We start from the raw sequence: 20844 nt of genomic DNA, 5'->3' as shown, positions 1-20844 counted from the left end.
CTGTAGGAGAACATTAGATTCATCGTGGTTTCCCGATGGGACCAGGGCGTGGTCCTACGCCCTGAGAACCCGTAGCCGCCTCGTGCTCCCCACGTGAAAAAAAACTGGATTTCCCGCAACCTGCATTACGATTGCATGATTGCTGCAGCATGATTCCTGATTCGGATAAGGCAGGTTTCTTGATGACATTGATTTCTGATCTGGGGTCTAATAGTAAATTTGTCTTAGTTTTTAAATCTGGGGAAATTATTCTAGCGGTGGGAGTACTTGGAGTTTCGTTTACTTTTATTGAAATAATCCGGAGAGGTCGTCGTCCAAATCTGAGTCCGGCCGAACATATCCTTTAATTTGTTCCCGAAATCGTTCAAACTGTTTAGCTAACTGTCCTTTATGGCGAGGAACGCGTGCCCGCGAAGCTTATTCATTAATAATTTTACCAACTGAGGCTCCTGATGCCGCGGAATCATGTTTCGTGCGCGCTCGCATGCTGTTAAATATTGAAATACTGAGGGTCGATATCTGTCGAATATTGGTACTGACTCGATCGCGTCTTTTAACTTGGTTGGGGGCTACCGTCTGTCGGTATTGTCACCTAGGGAATTATCAGCGGTGATACGGGTGTCTCGATTTCCTTTTTTGTCTTGAGTGAACGCATGTCGTCTTTTAATTCATTGATCTTTGTACTCATGTCGGCTATTACTCGTAAATTCGCATCGCATTCGCATCTCGCGTCTCCCCTATTTTCCCGTATTTGGGACAAAGACTGTTTGTCTGTTTGAAGGACTTTAGTTGACAAAATCTTAAGATTTATAACGGGCCCTCGAGCTAGCCGAACATGTACTGCGGAGACGCATCGACATCTGGCAATCATCTTACTCGAAGAATAGGGTCTGCGTGTGGCGAGCCACGGGACAGAAACCGTTGGAATGTTTACTGTCGCGTGTCGCCACGAATTTCTTTTTTTCTTTTAAGGAGAGCTATAGAATTACTCCATACCTTTGTTAGGCAAAGCGTTCATCCCTTGACCGCGGCTACGTTCAAGCTCCTTATCACAAATCTCAAACAATTATAATCCAGTTAAGTTATAGAGGCAAAATATTGGGGGTTTTCCGAAGAATTCCAAAGGAAGGTCCCGGTGTCTTTTCATTTCCGACATATATAAAGTGCATGCAGGATAAATTTGATAAATATGCACTTACTTAGAGAAAATTGGTATATCTGTGTTTAATTAATGTATTTAATATTATATGTACATTATGCAAACTGTTATAAAAATCAATTTTTTTATACATATTTTTAATACGCAAAATACAATGTAAGATAAATACTAAATTTTAATGTCAAAACAACGTAATATGGATATTATATTTTTAGAGACATTCACAATTATGCTATTAAACTGTAGTAATAATCTGTATTAATATTGATAATAATAATAATAATCAATTAATTAATACTTATAGTTTATATTAGCATTGAACTGTTATGCTTTTTTTCGTGGAGGAAGATTTCATAGGCGCCCAAGTCGAGACGCTCACTTGAGGTTACATCAATTCTTTTGTCAGTCCGTGCCAATACAGTCCGTGTCCCAAAGGTGTTTGTCCTAAGTCTTACGCCATCGATGAATCTCGAGGGCTTGAACAGATTATACTCCTCGAGCCACACGTTGCCAGTTTTACTCTTTGAGAAGTCATTTACTCCATGTCCCTGACTTCTCAACTCTTGCCATTGTTTAATATGTCCGCTCTTTAGTCGCTTTCTAGCTTTTTCTACCTCTTCGGAAGTGGCCGGCCAATTGATCCTTAGAGAGTTTGCGATTTTCTTTAGCTTGCTGTCGTTTTCTCCATTGATCAAGCTAGATACCGCTGGATCGACTGAATTCTTATTGTTTAATGCGCTTTTTACGGTACCAAGTTTGATAATATGTTCAAGTCTCGGTAGCCCTAATCCCCCTTTTGCTTTTGGAGCATAAAAGAAACCAGTGGCTGTCCAATGCACAAGATGTAATATGACCTTTATATCCTGCCGGACTTCGCTGTCCAATAATTTTAAGACACTGTCACTTGGTAGATTTATAAGGAAATGGTAAATATATCGAGGGAAGATGTACTTCGTAATTAACTCAATTTTCTAGCATGGCTTCAGAGAGAATTTTCTAACTCTTCTGACCATGCTCAGAATTTCTAGCACTATGATGCCACAATGGATACCGTTCCAAGGCCCCATTTTGGCGCCTAAATACCTGAAGGCCTCATCTGGGTCAACCGTTGGTATGTTGACATTTTCGAGCCTAATTCGCGGTTCTTTTATGAATCATGTGTCCTTTTTGGCGACCACCTGGAACGTTTGGCTCTTCTCACCAGATATGTTCATCCCCAGGCTCTTCAGATATTAATGGAGCACATTAATTCTTGTTGTGCCTCCCTCTCATCTTCACCAAGTAGAACAATGTCGTCAGCGAAAGCCAGGATCGATATTTTTCTTTCACAACTGACAATGATGCCACGGGTTTGCTCCTCAATCATTTCCAGCAGCGGTTCTAGGCATAAGTTGAATAGCAGTGGCGATAGAGGGTCACCCTGCTTAACTCCGAATGGGATATTGTGTCAAATGCGTTGGAGATATCCACAATTGTGAATATCCCCCCGTTATTTTTTTTACTATAATTTAAGGCAGCGTTCAATAGATCGATGTTTATTTTACATCCATTTTCAGATGTAAAACCTTTTTGCCTTAAATTTTACACAATACCTTTTCTCATCCTTCCGCCGCGGATGGAGAAGAAAATTCGGCCGAGAATGGGGCCTACTGTTATAGGCCTCCAATTCTCCACCTGGTTGCTTGGTTTCTTTGCTTTGAAATTGGTGTAGGCCTATTTTCCTTTCATACTGTCGGAAAATGGGAACTATACATTAATATATTACAAATTTTAGCTAGTATTGCGGGCAGGCCAGATATCATTAAATGTTCTTTTTGAAATCCATCCGCTACTGCCGCAGCCTTTTTCCTAATTTTATTAAGTTTCTCGCTCACATCCTCGGCGGTTATCGGCGGAAACAATTCGTTTATTACCAGCTCAGAGGTTCTACTTCCTGGGATTGGGGGATTGGTTGGTTCTGCCCGACGCCATAAATCTTCATAGAGCGTCCTCACTTCACTCTCTTCCGGTGGCTGCCTGGTTGGTTCCAGGTATGCACGATCGTTGTTAACGACAACGTCGGACAACTTTCTTAGACATTCCTTAAACAACTCCTGGCAACGTGCGTAGGAGTATTCCTTCCCTTTATTTCTATTATTATTCTTATTATTATAATATCTTCTATTTTAGGATTTTGAATTACTTTTGTTTTTGTCATTTTTAATTTTAACATTTTCTAGCGCTCCATATAGAGATGTGTAAATAAATTCATTTTAATTATTTGTTAGGACTTCTTTATTTTCCTTGCATTTTGCCCAAATATCTGTTAACCGAGCGTTATCCTCCTTCAACGACGGGGGCACCTCGGTTACTCTCTCTATTTCGTACTCTAGTTGGAGTCTCCACTGATGGGTAGGCTCCTCATTATATGTTTCCCCGCTAGTTACAGGCTAAACGCATGTCCGCGCATTGCCTGAATTAACGGGATCGCACCCTCCCTCTGTCACCTCGGCAAACTCTTGAGGACTTGTATTCTCACTAGCTATTTTTAATATCTTTCTCTTGTATTTTATTTGTTCAACTGTCCTGTTAGTGAGGACTTTGCTAATTTCAACATTTGGCAATTTTTCACTGTTATAAATTTCATCGAGCTCTCACAAGAGCCCGTTCTCCTTCTTTTTTCATTTCTCATGGCAGAGTGCGCATGCCATTCGTAGGTGGATAATCCTCTCTGAGTACAGAAGCTCATGGGGCAAAATTTGCATTTGTACGCTCCTTCTTTCCTTTGACTAGTGCCACTACACTTTGGAATGTGGCATTTTGCCTCATGGAGCTTCGGGAAACTCCTTTCACAATATTGACATCCCCACTGGATGCGAGCATCCGTGTGATGTCGGCCAAGGTGCCTGTTCAGGTTTGATAGGTCAGAACCTAACACTCGTAACCTCCTAACACTGCACAAGCAAGGGCTTAGTTCTCCAGTAAACGCCAGTGAGTAAAAGTGCGCAAATACTTCCCTCCTATATACTTATGGCTAATAATAATTAATAATAACCCATCAACATGGGTAGATGTATGGAGTGTTAGAAGACCTCTTCTCTATTCACTATTAGTAAAACAATTTATCGTACAGACTCAAAAGTAGATTTCTTCCTCGTCATAAAGCCGCCGACAGCGGGCTCTCTAGAACCGCCTGCGGGCCCGAATGCACTTTATCCGTAGCTTTGCGATCTCCAGGACCACCAGTCTAATCCCTGGCACGGAGCGCGTCATTGACGCATCACATGCCGCTTTGACGTCTCGTCGAAGGTTCTCCGCCTCCTCCTACATGTTTGTCTTCTCTGTACGGGCGTCCCAGTTCTAGGCCGCGTCACTGGCTGCTGTCTGGAGCATCTCGTTGTCTCTATCCTTGAGGCGCCATCTTGGTGGCGGGCTGGAGAGTTCCATTCCCCTAATGCCGCAGGTCTGTCTCGCGGGTATTGTCTCCGGGCCGACCTCGATGAATATATACAGGTGGACTGCGAGAGTCTCAACCCCTTCGGCTACTCTCCAGCCTGAAACCCGCCGGAAGGCATTGGGGGTACCCCATGTAATATCGACGGAACATCTTCTCCATGCCACGCATGTGCTGGTCGAGCCTCTGTTAAGTAAGAGGAGCCCGAGGCCCGCAGCCCAGTCTGATAGCATCCGGCCCCGAGCATCTGTCCTTGTGTTCCCCATTGCGAGGAGTGAGCGTTAAAGTCTCCCAAGACGAGGACCTGACGTGAAAGGTATCGTCTCACGCAATCGCTAAACACATCCAGGAACTCCTCAAACGCGACCAGACCACTGTTCAGGGAAACATATATGCCTACCACTACCATCCCAGCCCACTCGATCGCGGCATACCCTTTGCCCTGCTCGAACAGGATCTCTGCGGCGGATGTGCTCGGTGCTGACATCCACGTCATAGCGGCTAAGCCGTCTAGGTCTGCGACCCAGTCAGGGGTGTCTAGTATACAATAGGGCTCGGCTACCATTGCCAGAAAAACCCTGCTCTCCCTTATCGCCTGGAAGAGCAGGTCTTATGCCCGTTTCGATCGCTCCAAGTTGGTCTGGTGGAGCCGCATGAATTTATTTACTTTACTAAGTCCATATCCATGGCTTCCCCCTGGCCATCTACCCCACTCGTGATTCTTTCCTCTTCTTGCGGTAGATCTCTCGCGTTGTCGCCCTGTCTCCAGCCCGTAGCAGGCTCCCGAATCCGGCTCGTCCCTTTGATTTTCGGCGGAACGCATGCCGCCTCTCCCATTCTGTGGGTGGCGCACCAAGCGACTCACAGAGCGGGCCCCCGGGCACGGTGGCAGAGCAGCTCTTGGCCTGGTAACCGATGCCTTCGCATCTGTACCATAGCTGCCCCCGGTCTACCGTAGATCTGCAGGTCACTCTCACGTGTCCCAGCTCTAAGCATCTGTAGCTTCTATTAGTTTATTCGGGGAGACTTCGACCCTCTTCCCGCTTGACTTAATTTCCCCGCTGTTACTGTCGGGTATCTTATCCAGGCTGACCCAACCTCTGGAAGTCTTCATGTCTCCTACTCAAACTTCCAGTGCCTTGCATCCTCCGGCCCTCTCCAGGGTGTCCCGAAGTTCTTCTTTGCCGACTGAGATGTCAATCTTAGTTACCCTCAGCTCCACCATTAGGGCCGCAACTTTCACCGTGGTCAGATCCAGGACCTGTGTCAACCATGCTGTAAGCGCGGGTGCCTTCTTCCTCTCTTTGTCTACGGGAACTTCTAGAATGATAATCTCAGTCATCGCCATTTTGATTTTAACTCGTTCAATGCCGAATTCGGCTTTCTGTCTAGCCGTCGCTAGCACTTCAGCTTATGATGTTTTCCTCCCCTCGTTCAGCGTTGGGGTCACCGCAGATGACCGCGGAGGAAGTGGGAGCACCATCTTCCTGGTCTCCTGCACCGGCCCTCCTGTTGGAGTTCGTTGTGAGGTCCTATTTTTTTTAATAGCGAGGAGGGGAAAACGCTTTTACGCATACCCAAAGACCCGCGTCTGCGGGTTATGTAGGACTCGGCAGATGACATCGCCATACCCACTAAAAACCCCTCCTCATTTTCCCTCTGCTACGGTACTCGAGGCACCAACCGGGTACAGTCATTCGACATTACTTCAGGTTGGCCTCTACACCACGTACCCGATCCTTTATCCTCTCTCCTCGACTCCGGTCATTCTTCTCCTCCTTCCTTCCCATCTTCTCCTGACCTCCACCGCCCTTTCCTTAGGAAGCCAGCATTTCATCGCCTTTGTACAAAAGTCATGAAACCTGTTCCACAACCGCTCCTCTGCTGCCATCTTCTCAACGACTCGGTTCTCCAATTGAAAATCTTGACCGATCTCGACCTCCAATTCCGTTCTCTCCTCCGTCCATCTAAGGCACCAAAATAGCACATGCTCGGCGTCATCCATCACCGCACCACAATCCCAACAGCTGGTGTGAGACTGTTTGCCGATCTTATGACGGTAACAGTTAAAGATACCGTGTCCCGTAAGGATCTGCATCGTATGGTAGTTGATCTTCCTCTTTCTTTTGTAGAAGATCAGCGGATCTTCTACCAGTCTCGTAGTTCAATTGTGGGGGTTGTGGAACGCCTGTCCTCTGCCTCCGTCTCCAAATCCTTCATTTCTTCTTGCCCAACATGTGCCATTTCTTCAGGGCTCTCGTTGATCCGCCTCTTCACTCCATACTGCTTCCACCGCAACCATGCCTTGATGTAAATTGTCATGCTACCGGTAAGCACACACAGAGCCCCATGTGACACCGTACGGTAGACGGTAGACGTACAGATCAACGCTGCCCTTTGCACGCTTCTCATGATCGACCTATTTGTTTCTCTTCCCAGAGAGGAGGCCCATATCGGTGCGCCATTTAGTACCACAGACTTCCAGACCCCATAATACAGTCTCCTGACTAAATCGTTGGCCCCACCGACGTTTGAGAGTAGGCTCCGTATGGCGCCCAAGAACCGTTCCGCTTTATCACAAACTGCTTTGAGGTGGGAGGAGAATCTCCTAGCACTATCCAACACTACCCCTCGGTACTTCACAACACGGCTAGTGGAAATCTCCCCCCCCCCCCTATCCCCCACGTCAACATTAAAAATCTTCGGAATCCTCTTCCTTGTTAAGAGGATAACCTCCGTCTTCTCCCGGTCCAGCGCCTCCAGCACCCTGTCATACACTAGATTCCACAGTAACGGTCCTAAGACCGACCCCTGCGGGACCCCTGCGTAGACGTTCCTCCTTACGACATCGTCCCGACAGTGTACCAATATTCTCCTTTCAGCCAGATAGTCCGCTAACAACTCCTGTAACCGACCCGGTAGCCGTCTCCTTCGAATCTCCTCCATTATCCTCTCCCTCCTTAGAGCGTTCAAGGTGTTCTTCACAATCAAGGGCGACCAGAACACACACCAGGCCCTTCCTTCTACACTCTTCAGCAACTGCGACGATCCTATCCAGGGCTTCAAGAGTCCCCCTCTTTCTCCTGAAGCCATACTGATCCCTATGGAATGGATCGTGACCATGCTTCTCTCTATGAGCATTGTCAGCGGCTGTATTTCGCATTAAAGTCCATAATCGCCGGTGCTCCTTTCCTCCCTTCCTTTATGACCCCTTCCAGTTCCTTCAAATAATCGTTGAACTGGTTCCTGCCCGTATTGGGGGAACAATACCCACTGACGCAAAGCACATCACCAAGCCTGACCCCTACAATCCCTACATTTCTTATCAGCGCCTCGCTCGTCGCATGTTTTCCATTAAATAGGGTGACCCATACCGATGCATCCCCACCCTCGTCATTAAATAAATAAGGCAACTGCCTATAGGGCTCGGAGATGACCACTATGTCCACCCTGCTTTCACATACGCACTGCATCATCAGGTCTTGTGCAAGCCTGCACCTGTTCAGGTTTATTTGTAAGACACTAATTGGGCACCCGTCTATTCCTACCACCTAAGCGCACCATAGGGCACGCCAACGAACCCGTTACATGCCTTGCATTTATACCACCGTGTTTCAGACACATGGCGCGTCTCGGTTCTCTATCGCAATCTTTCATACTATGCTCAGCGCTGCCGCACCTCCTACACAACTTTCTGCCAGGACATGCAACAGTACACCTTGCCGCCACGTGCCCCAACATGTGGCAACTGTAACAGTGCCGAACATTAGCTAACTGCCTAACGGAGGCTATCGTTAGCCCAGTTCTCAATCTCCTTTCTCTCTCGTCACTAGGAACTCCACTCACCGGGAGGACAACTACCGCCTCTTGCGTGTCCCATGGTGCCGCCTTTATAGATTTAATTTCCACCTTCCCACTCTCCTCGATTCCCTAGTGTGGCCTGATTTCTTCCACCAGCTCTTCCCTGCTGGTGAGGGTGTCGATGTTTCTTGTTTGTAGAGTCGCCCTGTTCACCAGAGCGGCCACCTCCATACTATCACTCAAGGCGGCTCTCAATTTAGCTGCCGCCTCGCTGACCACCACCGTCCTGTCGAATTCAATCAGGATATGGCCCGCTCTCGTCCTACGGACCGCCGTGGCTCCCTCCAATGAACTCCTCGCCGCCATTATCCTCTTATACACCTGAAGCCATTTACAACCATCCTCTACCTTAATTAGTATGGCTTCCTTCCTCTTCCGGTTTCTTGGTACGCCTCTCTCTTCAGTACCAACTCGCCGGTTGCTTGCCGGGCGCACCATCGGTGTAGCTTGCTCTAAGCGAGCTCTCCTCTTCTTCCTCCTTTTTCTACCCTCACCCAACCTTCGGAGTCCTCGCTGTAGTCACCCTTTATCACTCCATTCTCCCTCCCACACGCCTCAGCGTATGTGCCCTCTCCTCTTCGGGGTCTCTTATATTCCTCAGCTCTGATATCTTCAGCCGGCGATAATACCTTTCTTTTTGAATATCCGCCCTTGGCTATCGACACTTCCGTCTCCACCTCTGCCCTGTCTGTCCTTTTCACAACCTCGGCAGGCTCTCTCCTTCTCCTTCTCCTTCTCTCCTTGTGTTCCCCACACTGCTCCAAGGTAGATAGGATACCTTTCATCATGTTGCCTATCGCCCTTATCCCTTCATCCTTCTCTTTGTCCAACTTTCAACAGCCTCTTCAACACCATGTTGAACATTTTAACCATCCCTACCATGGCTTGTGTGAGCCCCTTCAACTCAGCCCTGGAGATCAGAAGATCCTCGTCGTCAGCATCGCTAATCTGCGTATCGTCTCTCGCACTATCCTCGGCTTCGCTAGCCATAGCCGATCTCGTGGATTTCGCGCTGACGTTCCTCTCGACCACCCTCCTGGTCAACATTCTAGCGTAGGCCAGCCCTATCCCTGCTACGGGCGTACTGTGGTCGCTCCCTCTAGTCCCAAAGCACCCCTCCGATTCCTCAATCACTCCAACCTCCGTCCTTTCACTAATCAGGGCTCCTCTGAAGCCTCTTACTCGGTTTGAAGGAGCAGAAATCCTCACTTTACTCCCCCATCCTTCCTCGGAATAACCGAGATTATCACATTCTCATTCGGTTTCACGTCAGACATCATCCTCGGCTTCTCTCCTCCCGCTGTCGTCTTCTTTAGTTTGCCCTTCTCCTTTTCCTTTTCCTTTTCCCCAGTAGCTATTACCGCACAAGGGGGTGCCTGGTGTCCCCCCCCCCCCGCCGTTCTTCCAGTAACATGATGACCGTCGGGTCGAGCCTGGTAAGCCACTCGTGTTCCCGACGGGGCCTGGGGGTTCCGAAACCTCCTGCGCCGTACGTTTTTTTTACCTTAGACCGTCTGTCCATATTGTATGTAACATCGCCAGGTCGTCAACAAATAAGCCAAACAATGATTATATTTACAGTAATTGTGCTATCTAATTTTCCCCTGTCAAACGCTTGCATACTGCTAAAGACCCGACAAGGTGCGAGCGACGCCTTTACAAGACAAGGTACATGAGCGAGTACAGTGCATTCTCCTAATGGACACACCCGGCTTTTCCTGATTGCTCTTTCCGCAAGACCTCGATCTCCTTCTCTAGTACCTCCACCCGCATCTTCGCCATCCTGGCAGCTCCAGTGCCGTAGGCGGGCCCCGTTAGAGTTATTAATCTGGAGCAATGAATCTAAACAAAATTTAAAGAGCTACGTGAAGCTATAGAAAAGCAAGCTATAGAAAAACATGGATTTAACAGAATTAAACAGAATTCGCTATTAAAGCAACAAGTGCAAGAAATATCAGCCATGCTACAACTTATCAGCAGCGCACTAATGCAAAAATAAATCTATGGATATATTAAAGATAAGAGCATGGGACGCTAATGGGCTACAAAAGAGAATACATGAAATAAAAGCATTTTGTATAATACATTATACAACAAATAGAGTTACATAAAAATATCACACTATACTGTATGCTCATCAGGAAGAGCACATGGAGGTTCAGCAATAATAATTAAGAATAACATAAAACACTACCTCCATAGCCAAATTAATCAGGGTCACGTATAAGTTACAACCGTCTCAGTACAAACAAATACAAATTCTTTCCAAATTTGAACATTGTACGCATCATTAAAATATAAAATAACACTAGAATACTGGAAGTACACTCTCAGAGTAATACTAGGAGTAACCTTAAGGTCAGCTGACGAGCTAACTCACTTATCAACAGAACTCAATAAAACACTGGATGTGCTTGACTTTGCAGTCACAAATGATACAGATCTAAACAAACTAAGAATATCAGGAAACCTAAGACTCGTCTCTGATCATACTCCAATAATAATTGAATATAACGCAAACGAGTCTTTTGCTGTAAGTCAACATCACTCTGCAATAAAACAATTATTTAGGCAATGTACTAGTAATAACAAGACACCAGATGAAATTGAGTAAGCATTTAACAGAACTCACACAAGTAGTGGAAGCAACCACGAATTGCGAATCAACAACCAGACAAAACAAATTAATACCGAATGAAATTCTGGAAAAAATTAAATGTGAGAAGGAAGCAAAAGCGATTTGGCAGAAACACGAAATATCAGCAAATAAAAAAGTCCTGAGCGAAATAACAAAAATGTCAAAAAGGCTATAAAGGATACAATGATATGGAATTCTCGAAATATCTAGACTCACTTTCACCCCACGAGGACACCAATTACTCACTGTGGGAAACTACGAAACGGGCTTTCGAGAAGAACTCAAATAACGAGAAAAGCCCAATAAAACTGATTCCAGCAATTAAAAACCCGAATGCGATATGGGCAAGGGAGACCGAAGCATGTAGACCATTTGTACAAAACATTATTTTCATGCGAAAACAACAAACATATCGAATGAAAGCAGCCAAACAAACACGGATAATGCTGTTGCAGCTGATGGTAGCTATTCTGTATCATACCAACCACAAATTTTTTTAATTTTTGTAGATATTGTTAGACCTTTTTAATTTTCACTTTTTTAAACTCTTTTATTTTTGATTCGTTTTATTTCTTCTTTAATGTCCATGCGAATGTAGCAATTATTGTTGAGCGAGTTGTATTGTGTGTATTGTGTGCAGTGCATGTTATTGCGTGTGTAATGCACTTACTGCGTATTGTGTATATTGTGGTCGTAGTGTACATCATCATCTTTTCGTAGTCTATTATACAATGTCATACTTTTGACACACTTGCCGATATGCACTTGCGTTACGTGAAAAATCTCCGAATAGAATAGGATACAAAGAACAAGTATATTACGTAGAATCAACCAAAATTTATTAGATGCAAGTACATTAAAATCTGTGAAGTCCGACTATTCAACAAGATGATTCAGACTTTGGGTATAGAACATCGCAGCGTGTTTAGCTAAAACATGGATTATGCTGCAGAAGAAGATACCAACAACCATATGGATAGCATTGAAGAAAGAAAAGCTACACCCGTACAATTTTCGAAAAGTTCAAGAATTGAGTGCGGAAGATTTCCCGAGAAGAGAGAATCTTACAGATGGATGTCTCGCAAAATTTAGTGGAACTGTAATTTTCCTGCGAAAATATTATTTACGGACAAGGACTCATTCAGTAAATATGGAACGGTGGATATGCAGAATGAACATTTCTCGGCAAGTGAAAATCTAGACGTGTTAAGAATCAAATCCGCAAACGTAATTTCTAGCAAATACTCGAATAGGAATTTTAAATGATAGAATCGTTGGCCCAGTTATTTTATTTTCCAAACTTTTAGAAAAATTTATAACAAAGGAACATAATTTCCCGAGACAGTAACGCAGATGACAGCTATGGAAAGCTGTCTTCTTTTGTCGCTAACTGATTATACCAACCTGTCTTCTGTCTTTAAAACCGATAATTTGAAATCACTTTTCTTGTACTATCGTGATACCTGTCACGTCAACATTAAAAATCTTATATGGTCGAAATTTATGCTTGTCTACAAGGTCATGAAACGGATGAAAAAATTTTACCAACATTGACCTTGTTAAGTTCCATGGCTCATGCGACTGAAGCGGATTTTGCTGCACGAAGGGATAATTCAAAATACTGTTTCATAAAATTAGTTAACCAAACTTCTGCTAAGGAAAGCATCGAGGAAAACTGGAAACTCATGTTTTGTTTCTAATATAACAGCGAAACAGTTTGACGCTGCGAAAACAAACCTGCCCTCAGGTGACCATTAACGATATAACAATTCCTAACAAGGATTCAGTCAGATACCTGGGCATGACTCTCGACAGGAGACTAACATGGAAACAACACAACATAGACCAATCGAAGCAACTCAAGGCTAAACTCAAAAAATTCTACTGGTTCGTTGGTCGACGTGCTAACCTAAGCACGCAGAACAAAATTACACTCTATCGGATTATACGGAATCCAACTATGGGGAACAGCAAGTAATTTCAACACTGAAATAGTTTAACGCTTCCAGTCGAAAACTCTAAGGTCCCTAATAGATGCATCCTGGTATGTTACCAACGAAGCAATACATCACCACCTCAAGATACCCACAGTCAGAGAAGAAATAACAAAATGTGGTAATAGATATATCATAATAGTCAACAACCACTGCACCACGCCAGAGAAACTTACTCAAAATTCTCAATGCTAGAATTGATTGTAAAGTACTTGTAAATAAAAAGAAATTATCAAATAAGAAGGGACGTAAAGGTAGGAGACAGGTTGAAAGGCCCGTTGAGGTTAACGTCTCTACACAAACTTCCCCACCAATAGTCTAGATTGGAAAAAGAAACGGGGACGTGAGAAACAAGTTTGAACAGCGTAACAAAAGGAAAACTGTGTCGCCGCTTGAGGACACGAAAGCCGATGGGATAAAAAGGGCGAAGAGAGGCGATCCTTCGTATGTGGAAGAGGGGCGAAGTTGACCCCGGGGATAGAGAAACCTACGACTCTGGAGGAGAATGGATTGTTCAAATAGGTAGAAAAGAAAAAAGACGGGTGAGAGAGAGGAGGAACAACGAGGAAAGGAGGCCACCGGTTAACGAAGGCTGGAGGGAAAGGTTGCCTAGAATTCGAAATAGGCCCTCTTGGTGAAAGTCCGGGAGGGTAAGGAATGTCTCCAGACCTATAAGGAGCCTATGGTAACGAAGGAGGTGCTGTGCGAGAGCACGGGCATTAAACGGACGAGGATATCCTCGTGAAACTGGAAGCGGGGGCATCAAAGGGGGTGACGTTGCCCTCAAGATAAAGAAAGTAACAGCGGACAGAGTTTTGTTTCCCCCCTCCAGTTGTGCTCTCCTGAACCCTGAGTCCGAGCTCTCATCTCCTTTTTGATACCTTCCACGTGTTTAGCTGATGAATGCATTGAAACCGGAAGGACGAACGAGCGAGGCGCGTGGGACATCGCCTCGTAAGAATAACTAGGAACAACTCGTAACGTATTGTGATCCAGACCTTGTAATATCGTGCGTGAGATTGAGATTTTCATCTACGATAAGACTTTAATACGGAAAGAAGCGTCTGCTGATACGACAGGAATATTAAGCCGTAACAAATAAACTCTTATACATTTTTTCTTTTCTTGTTTAACCATAAAGCAGTAACATTGTACGTACATCACATAATAAATCATTGAGACCTGCTTTTCCAAAATTGTAACATTGAATATAATTTATATTATATTCGATAACGAGATATTCTCACAAAACCGTCGGATGTCGGCATATTTATAATACTTCCGTTCTAAATTTACAAAGAATAATTTCATTGAAATTAACAGCTACTTGGCAAATTCCAAACGATCCATCGATACATCGTGAATAGAGAATTATCTGTGAAACATCTTTGACCCAGACGTAACACGACGAACAAGTATTACATACATTGTTCCTGAAAACGATAACTGTAAACCTACCTGTGATAACTGTAAACCTGTAAACCTAATGGTGATTTTGTCTGCTTACGAGTAGTCCATTTTCATTCTGGTACGTTCAGAGTCTAAAAAATTCCCAATTTCTATTCTATCAGATTTCGTTTGTTAATGGAGGAATTTTATAGTTTTTATTATATTTTTTACGATTAATTTTATAACTATGATTTTATCTGACATATTAATTCTTATTGCGTTAAACGAATAAACGTTATGAAATTAATTATACGGAGAAAATTTTATAGTGATATTACGTCGAATGAAACAGGTCCATTCGCGATTTTAAAACTTTATACCTATTAAAATCCATCATTCCCTGCACTCTCTGCATTTTGTTCGCCAAATAAACCAAATTATTCGTAAAATATAAAGTTTCACGTTATTTCGTAATCGACATTCAAACTTCTTGAAACTCAACCCTCTAAAACAGTTTTTTTTTTCATAAAACGAGCAAATATTGCCTCGGTTCATCGATTTAATTTTCAGTTGCACCTCCGTATTTTCCTTTCTGTCGAAAACGAGTGTATTACCAGCCGCGCGTCTACATTTCGACGACCAAGTTTTTCGAACGTACTGCAGAAGTCAAAGAAAAATGTCAAAGAAAAAGGAAAAGTAATACCGAGAAGTTTCTCACGTTCCTCTGGCTTTCGAGATCAAAAATGTTAATCGTGCGACCTGTATTCGATTTTATTGGAGATCGTGCACTCCATTAATTGTCCCTTTTGTCGAATCAGCAAAAGGAAATCTAACAAAGGATACGTTAATTACTGATTACAATTTTTTTCAGTTTTGTATCGAGAGAAAAGAGCACAATGCAGAGGACTGTATTTTATGGATGAGGTCAGGCCACGGATGTATCGATACCAGGGATTGCAGCTGTCAAGTGATTAATTGTCGGTGTATTAGTTACCGCAAGTACGTAACGGCGTCGATTAATTTCCGGTTCGACGCGCCTCTTCGATTGACGCCACACCGAAAAACAAGCTTTGGTATATTGATATTGGCGTCCCTTGAAACAGCAATTATCGAAGCTACGCAAATAATCTGATCTTTGGAACATTTATTAAACGACCACGCTTCTGCGATTTTTCAACGGGAAATTTCGAGATACAAAGTTATTTTATGCCGATAGTAATTTTCGAATATTGTTCGAACGAGCGTAATTAAATATTTTATCTCGATTACGTTTTACTCGTTTTAAAAAGGCAATACAAAAATTAAATGCGAATCCTAACAATAGAAAGACTAAAAATTTGATAAGTGAAAAATCCTTGAATTTTAAAATATCCAAAATAATTATTTTGCTTCGTGTTATTGGATTAGTGAGTTCTTAATGAGGATTATTAACTTTCGAAACTCAAATATTTTCCTTTCCATTGTATGCAAACAATGAAAAGTATGAAGAAAGTTGCTTTTAATACACTTCTTTTCGTTCATTTCACCAGCAAAATTGAATAAGTCGAAAGATGTTTTTATTCTAGCAAAAAAATTTGCAAACGGAAGAGTAACTATTATAAATTGTATTGAATATTACTCTCGAATAATGTCCCAGAAATATCCCAATTTTTATTCGCTTCTTGTTCCTCGAAAACTCTTAAATTTACGATATCGTTCTTCGCTGTTGGAAATATAAACTCCGACAGTTCTAAAAATTGTTCTTTCTTCGAAAGTAGTACAATCAAACAGATGCAATAAAATTATATAGTTGAATTAAAAAACTAGCATGTTTCGTCTCGATCATATTATAAACTCCGTTAATCGACAAATCTTAACAGCGTGACAATTTCTGGAGAATCACCTTCTAAAGTGTCTCGTTTATCTCAGACAGCTCTGAAGAGAGAGATCTTTGAAAGATCGAAAAGAACCGCGCGATTTTCCGGATTTTGTCCCGAGTCAGAATAGGTTATGTTTGAATTCGAGGAAACGCTGTTGTTTTCGATAAATAATGTCCTTGGTAGCTTGCGTAATTTATTTAAATTGAGATTTCACTTCACACTTTCACAGTACAAAGTACAAAAATTAAGACGGTAATTATTTCTCTGTTACTTTATTTCGTCGAGCGCTAACGACGTTATAGGAATTAGCCAGACAGCATAAATTAAGATTTCTTTAAATTCTCATCCTTTCGATAAAAATTATTAAAAAGTGAAGGTTAAATTTTAGTTTAAGTAGCGTCTGAATTAAAAAACGACAATATTTGCCAATATTAATATCTGAAAAATAAATCAGATGGAACAAAAAATTAGTGGTACTTTCATTCGAATTTTATTCGAATAATATTAAGCTAGAATTATCGATGGAATTTATTTGCACATCCATCTCGTTGGAATGATTTATTTACGCGATGTATCGTCCCGGTAGAATGTTAAGAATAAGCACTGTACTTTACAATAATTCACGCGTTACCGCGTGCTGCACGTTACGTGGAATCTCCTTTCGGGAACACAAAAGAAGTTTGACACGAGCTCTAAAGTGTAATCGCCTTTTGTGAACGAAAGAACGGCGCGGCGTCGACGTTGAAGCGGTAAATTATCAAAAAGAGTAAAATAAGGTCAAAACGTAAAGTTTCCTGGGAAGAGCTGGGAAAAAACGACGAATTAAAAGAATTAAGGAGCAAAAAATATCTAAAGAGCCCTGGCTAATAGTACTTAACGATATATCTCCTTAGAAATATTAATTTAACGTCTTAGAAAATTACTCACAGTAATCAACAGCAATTTAACAGGAGACTTGATTAATAGTTTAACATTTAACACTTTTTGCAGGTTCTAAATGAAATAATTAATAGTTAACTTTTAGATAATTACATTTTATTATAGTATATGTACCATAGCTGAATGTTCTTACAACATCCATTAAAAACGAACAATCGTCTTCAATTGCATAGGAAATTGCATATACATGAATTGCATGATAAAACTTACAAATAAATTTTCGGTTATCCAAAAAGAAAACAAATTTCTCGCTCATCAAAGTGCAACTAAATCTATTCAAGACTAATTATAATTACTTTCAGACGTTGCGCTCGTGTCAATATCTCCGGGTCTGAAACAGAATTTCTCTGCTACGTATCTGTTCCGTCATATAATTCACAAATCGCTAACTAACTGCACTGTATTTATCTCTAATTGAATCTGTGTTGCATTTACATTAGCGATTGAGTTGCGAGAATTTCAAAGCTTACTGTTTGGCAACATTCGTGCCACTGTAATCGTTACTTCAATCTTGCCCTTTGACCCCAAATTTCACGTGGCTAAATGCGATCTTTGCCACAATTATTTCTAAGCATAGATACGTTCTACTATCTTTAATGAAACTAATTGCAACATTCTTACTTTTAGATATTTTTTCTACGAATATATACTTTACATCTGCAGAAATATATCTTAACATACCGAATTTTACCGAAGAGTTAATTATCAATATCAATATCCTTTCTCGTTTTGATATGTCTCAGTTCCCTTATTTTTTCTTAACTTCATCTTGTGTCTTTATACTCACTGACTCTTCGATCGAGAAACACTCACTACGATTTCTTCTTAGACTAAACATTTATTGTCTATGGCAAAGCTCGGCATAACAAACGTTTCGACTGCATTAAATGTTACAAGAAGTCGTTATGAAACCTGTACTCTAAACTCTAAACGAATCACCAGTCTGCAACAGAAACTCTGAGATACGTATCGCACCATTTTAGTTAACAACCGAAGATTAACGATTTGTTCTACCCAGAAGCATCCGGCTGGCCACAGTGAATAGTTTCAGGCATTTGTCCTTTCGCCGAATCTAAAAATAACATAAAAGGAGATGCACGAGTACAAGCTATTCCATCCAAGTTTGATCTGCAGCGGCACATGAGTCAGAGGACAATTCAAATCATGTTGTTGTTTTGCCTCGGAGTATCAAGATCGTTAGGACACACGTAATATAAGAATAAATAGACTCCGGGTAAAACAATGCCGCCGTTACGTGCAACCATCGAACAAAGACGGATTCGAATTTTTCGGCTCTCCCCCAACCAGTATAAATAAACGGACACGATCGCCAGCGAAGCGATAATTATACGAGTTATACGAATTATACCAGTTATCGATTAATATCTACGAGTTATCTGCGAACGATTATACACTGTCTTTGAGAATGCGTTTGTACCAGCGACTTTGGACATTATCTATATTTATTTATAATTTATTTAATTCATTTCAAATATATTTGACAGGTTGCAACAGTAAGTTCTCGTTGCCGTTTCATCAATCCTCTACAATTCCGCCACAAATTGGTGACATCCGACGTGATTTGGAACGAAGAAATGGCAACCGCTAACGAAGATAGCAAAGTCACAGCTAGAGTAGCAATCACTATGTCTCCTCTGCTACCTTCAAACATCACCGTGTGGTTCGCCTTATTAGAGACGCAACTTCGCACGGCGGACATCTCGTCGGACAAGATAAGATTCGCGACTCTTGGAAAATGTCTCGACGGTCGACTTCTACAACAAATTGAGGGCGTCATGACGGATCCTACAACCACGGGACGGTACGCGGAGTTAAAAGGCGAACTTATTCGTATTCTAACGGATACGGACAGTGCAAGGTTGAAGAAGTTGGTGGAAAGCGAAGAGATGGGGGATAGGAAGTCATCTGAATTTTATCACCACCTGAGAAAACTTGCTAACCCCTCCACGCCGGACGATTTCATCCTCACAGTGTGGAGGAATCGACTATCCGTTCGCATCAGGCGTATCCTGACCGCAGTAGATGACACGAACCGAAGAGGACGAAAATCTCATTTTTAGTGGACACTGGTGCCGACACATGCGTGTATCCGCGTAACAAGATACGCGGATCCGCGAACAAGAGCGACTATGAATTGTTTGCGGCCAACGGAACGGGGATTGCGACGGTTAGGTTGGGGTTAGGATGGCACCATCACCGTGTCCCTCAACCTATCACTACGTCGATCTTTCAAGTGCCGTTTTGTCGTTGCCGATGTGCAAACGCCCATCATCGGTTTCGTCTTCCTGAGTCATTATGAGTTGCTCGTAGACCCACGAAACAAACGGTTCCTTAATACGATTACATGACTGTCGACAAAGGGATTCGCCGCCACCACCGACGTAGCGTCAATCAAGACCATCGACGGAGAATCATCGTATCCCAATCTACTGACGGAATTCCCTGATTTGACGAAACCGCCCGTTTTCCGGAGAAGTTTTCTACGACACGGTGTGCAACACCATATCAGGGCGACGCGGGGACCCCGCCCCCCCCCGTCACGCCAAACTACACCGCCTCGTCCCCGATCGACTCAATCTGGCCGGCTCAATTCGCCGCGAAGGCGAAATTCGAAGTCATGATAGAGCAAGGCGCGATGCAGCCATCGAGAGGCCCATGGGCATCACCCTTGCACATCGTTCTAAAGAAGGACGGATGGATTCGACCTTGTGGCGACTATCGGGCCCGCACCACTCCGGATAGATACACACCGCCGTACATAGAGGACTTCGCGCAGAATCTGTATGGTAGGCGTATCTTTTCTAAAATCGATCTCGTTGACGCTTACCATCAAATTCCAATCGCGCCGGAGGACGTAGAAAAAACCGCGATCACAACATCTTTTGGCATTTTCGAAGCGACCAACATGACGTCAGAGAAACGTGTCAGAGATTCGTGGACGAAATCACGAGAGGCTTTGATTTCGTCTACGCATACATAGACGAGTTTTTAATCGCATCCGAAAACGAAGAACAACACCGCGAATACTGGCGGATTTTGTTTAAACGCGTTAACGAGTACGGGGTTGTAATATATATCGCGAAATGTGAATTCGACGTGAGCGAAATAAAATTCCTCGCCACTCCCGTAACGTCCGATGACTTCATCCTTACCATCTGGGAAGGCCGGCTGCCGGTTCACGTGCAGCATATTCTGGCCGCCGTGCAGGATAAGAGCCCCGAAACGCTGACCTGGATCGCCGGCAGCATTTACAAAATACACTCGGAACCAGGACAGGTTGTCGCGGTCAGCACAGACCGAATGACTGCGGTATCTAATCCACCTGCACAAAACGTCGGAGCTAGTGATTCTACCGCTGCTGCCATCAGCGCGTTGAGAGAGCAGACGATCCAGATGCAAGCGCAAATGAACGTGCTGCCCATGGATAATCGTCGACGACCGCGACCACGATCACGCTCTCGTACGAGATACCGCCGCCGTTCGAGATCCTGAAACACGCTGCGACAAGATGGTTTAGTTTTTACCACGCTACGTTTCGGGAACGCGCGAGA

General features: G+C 43.2%; 1 protein-coding gene across 1 annotated transcript; it reads right to left on the bottom strand.

The window, feature by feature from the left end:
• Positions 1-6333: 6333 nt before the first annotated feature.
• Positions 6334-6690, bottom strand: LOC126875776 (uncharacterized). Its single transcript, XM_050638649.1, has one exon. It carries the CDS (start codon positions 6688-6690, stop codon positions 6334-6336), a length of 357 nt encoding a protein of 118 aa, XP_050494606.1.
• Between the last annotated feature and the right edge of the window lie 14154 nt (positions 6691-20844).

Source organism: Bombus huntii, unplaced genomic scaffold, assembly GCF_024542735.1.
Source record: "Bombus huntii isolate Logan2020A unplaced genomic scaffold, iyBomHunt1.1 ctg00000057.1, whole genome shotgun sequence".
In the NCBI taxonomy this organism is placed as follows: Eukaryota; Metazoa; Arthropoda; class Insecta; order Hymenoptera; family Apidae; genus Bombus; species Bombus huntii.
This window is presented reverse-complemented; position numbering and strand designations above follow the sequence as displayed.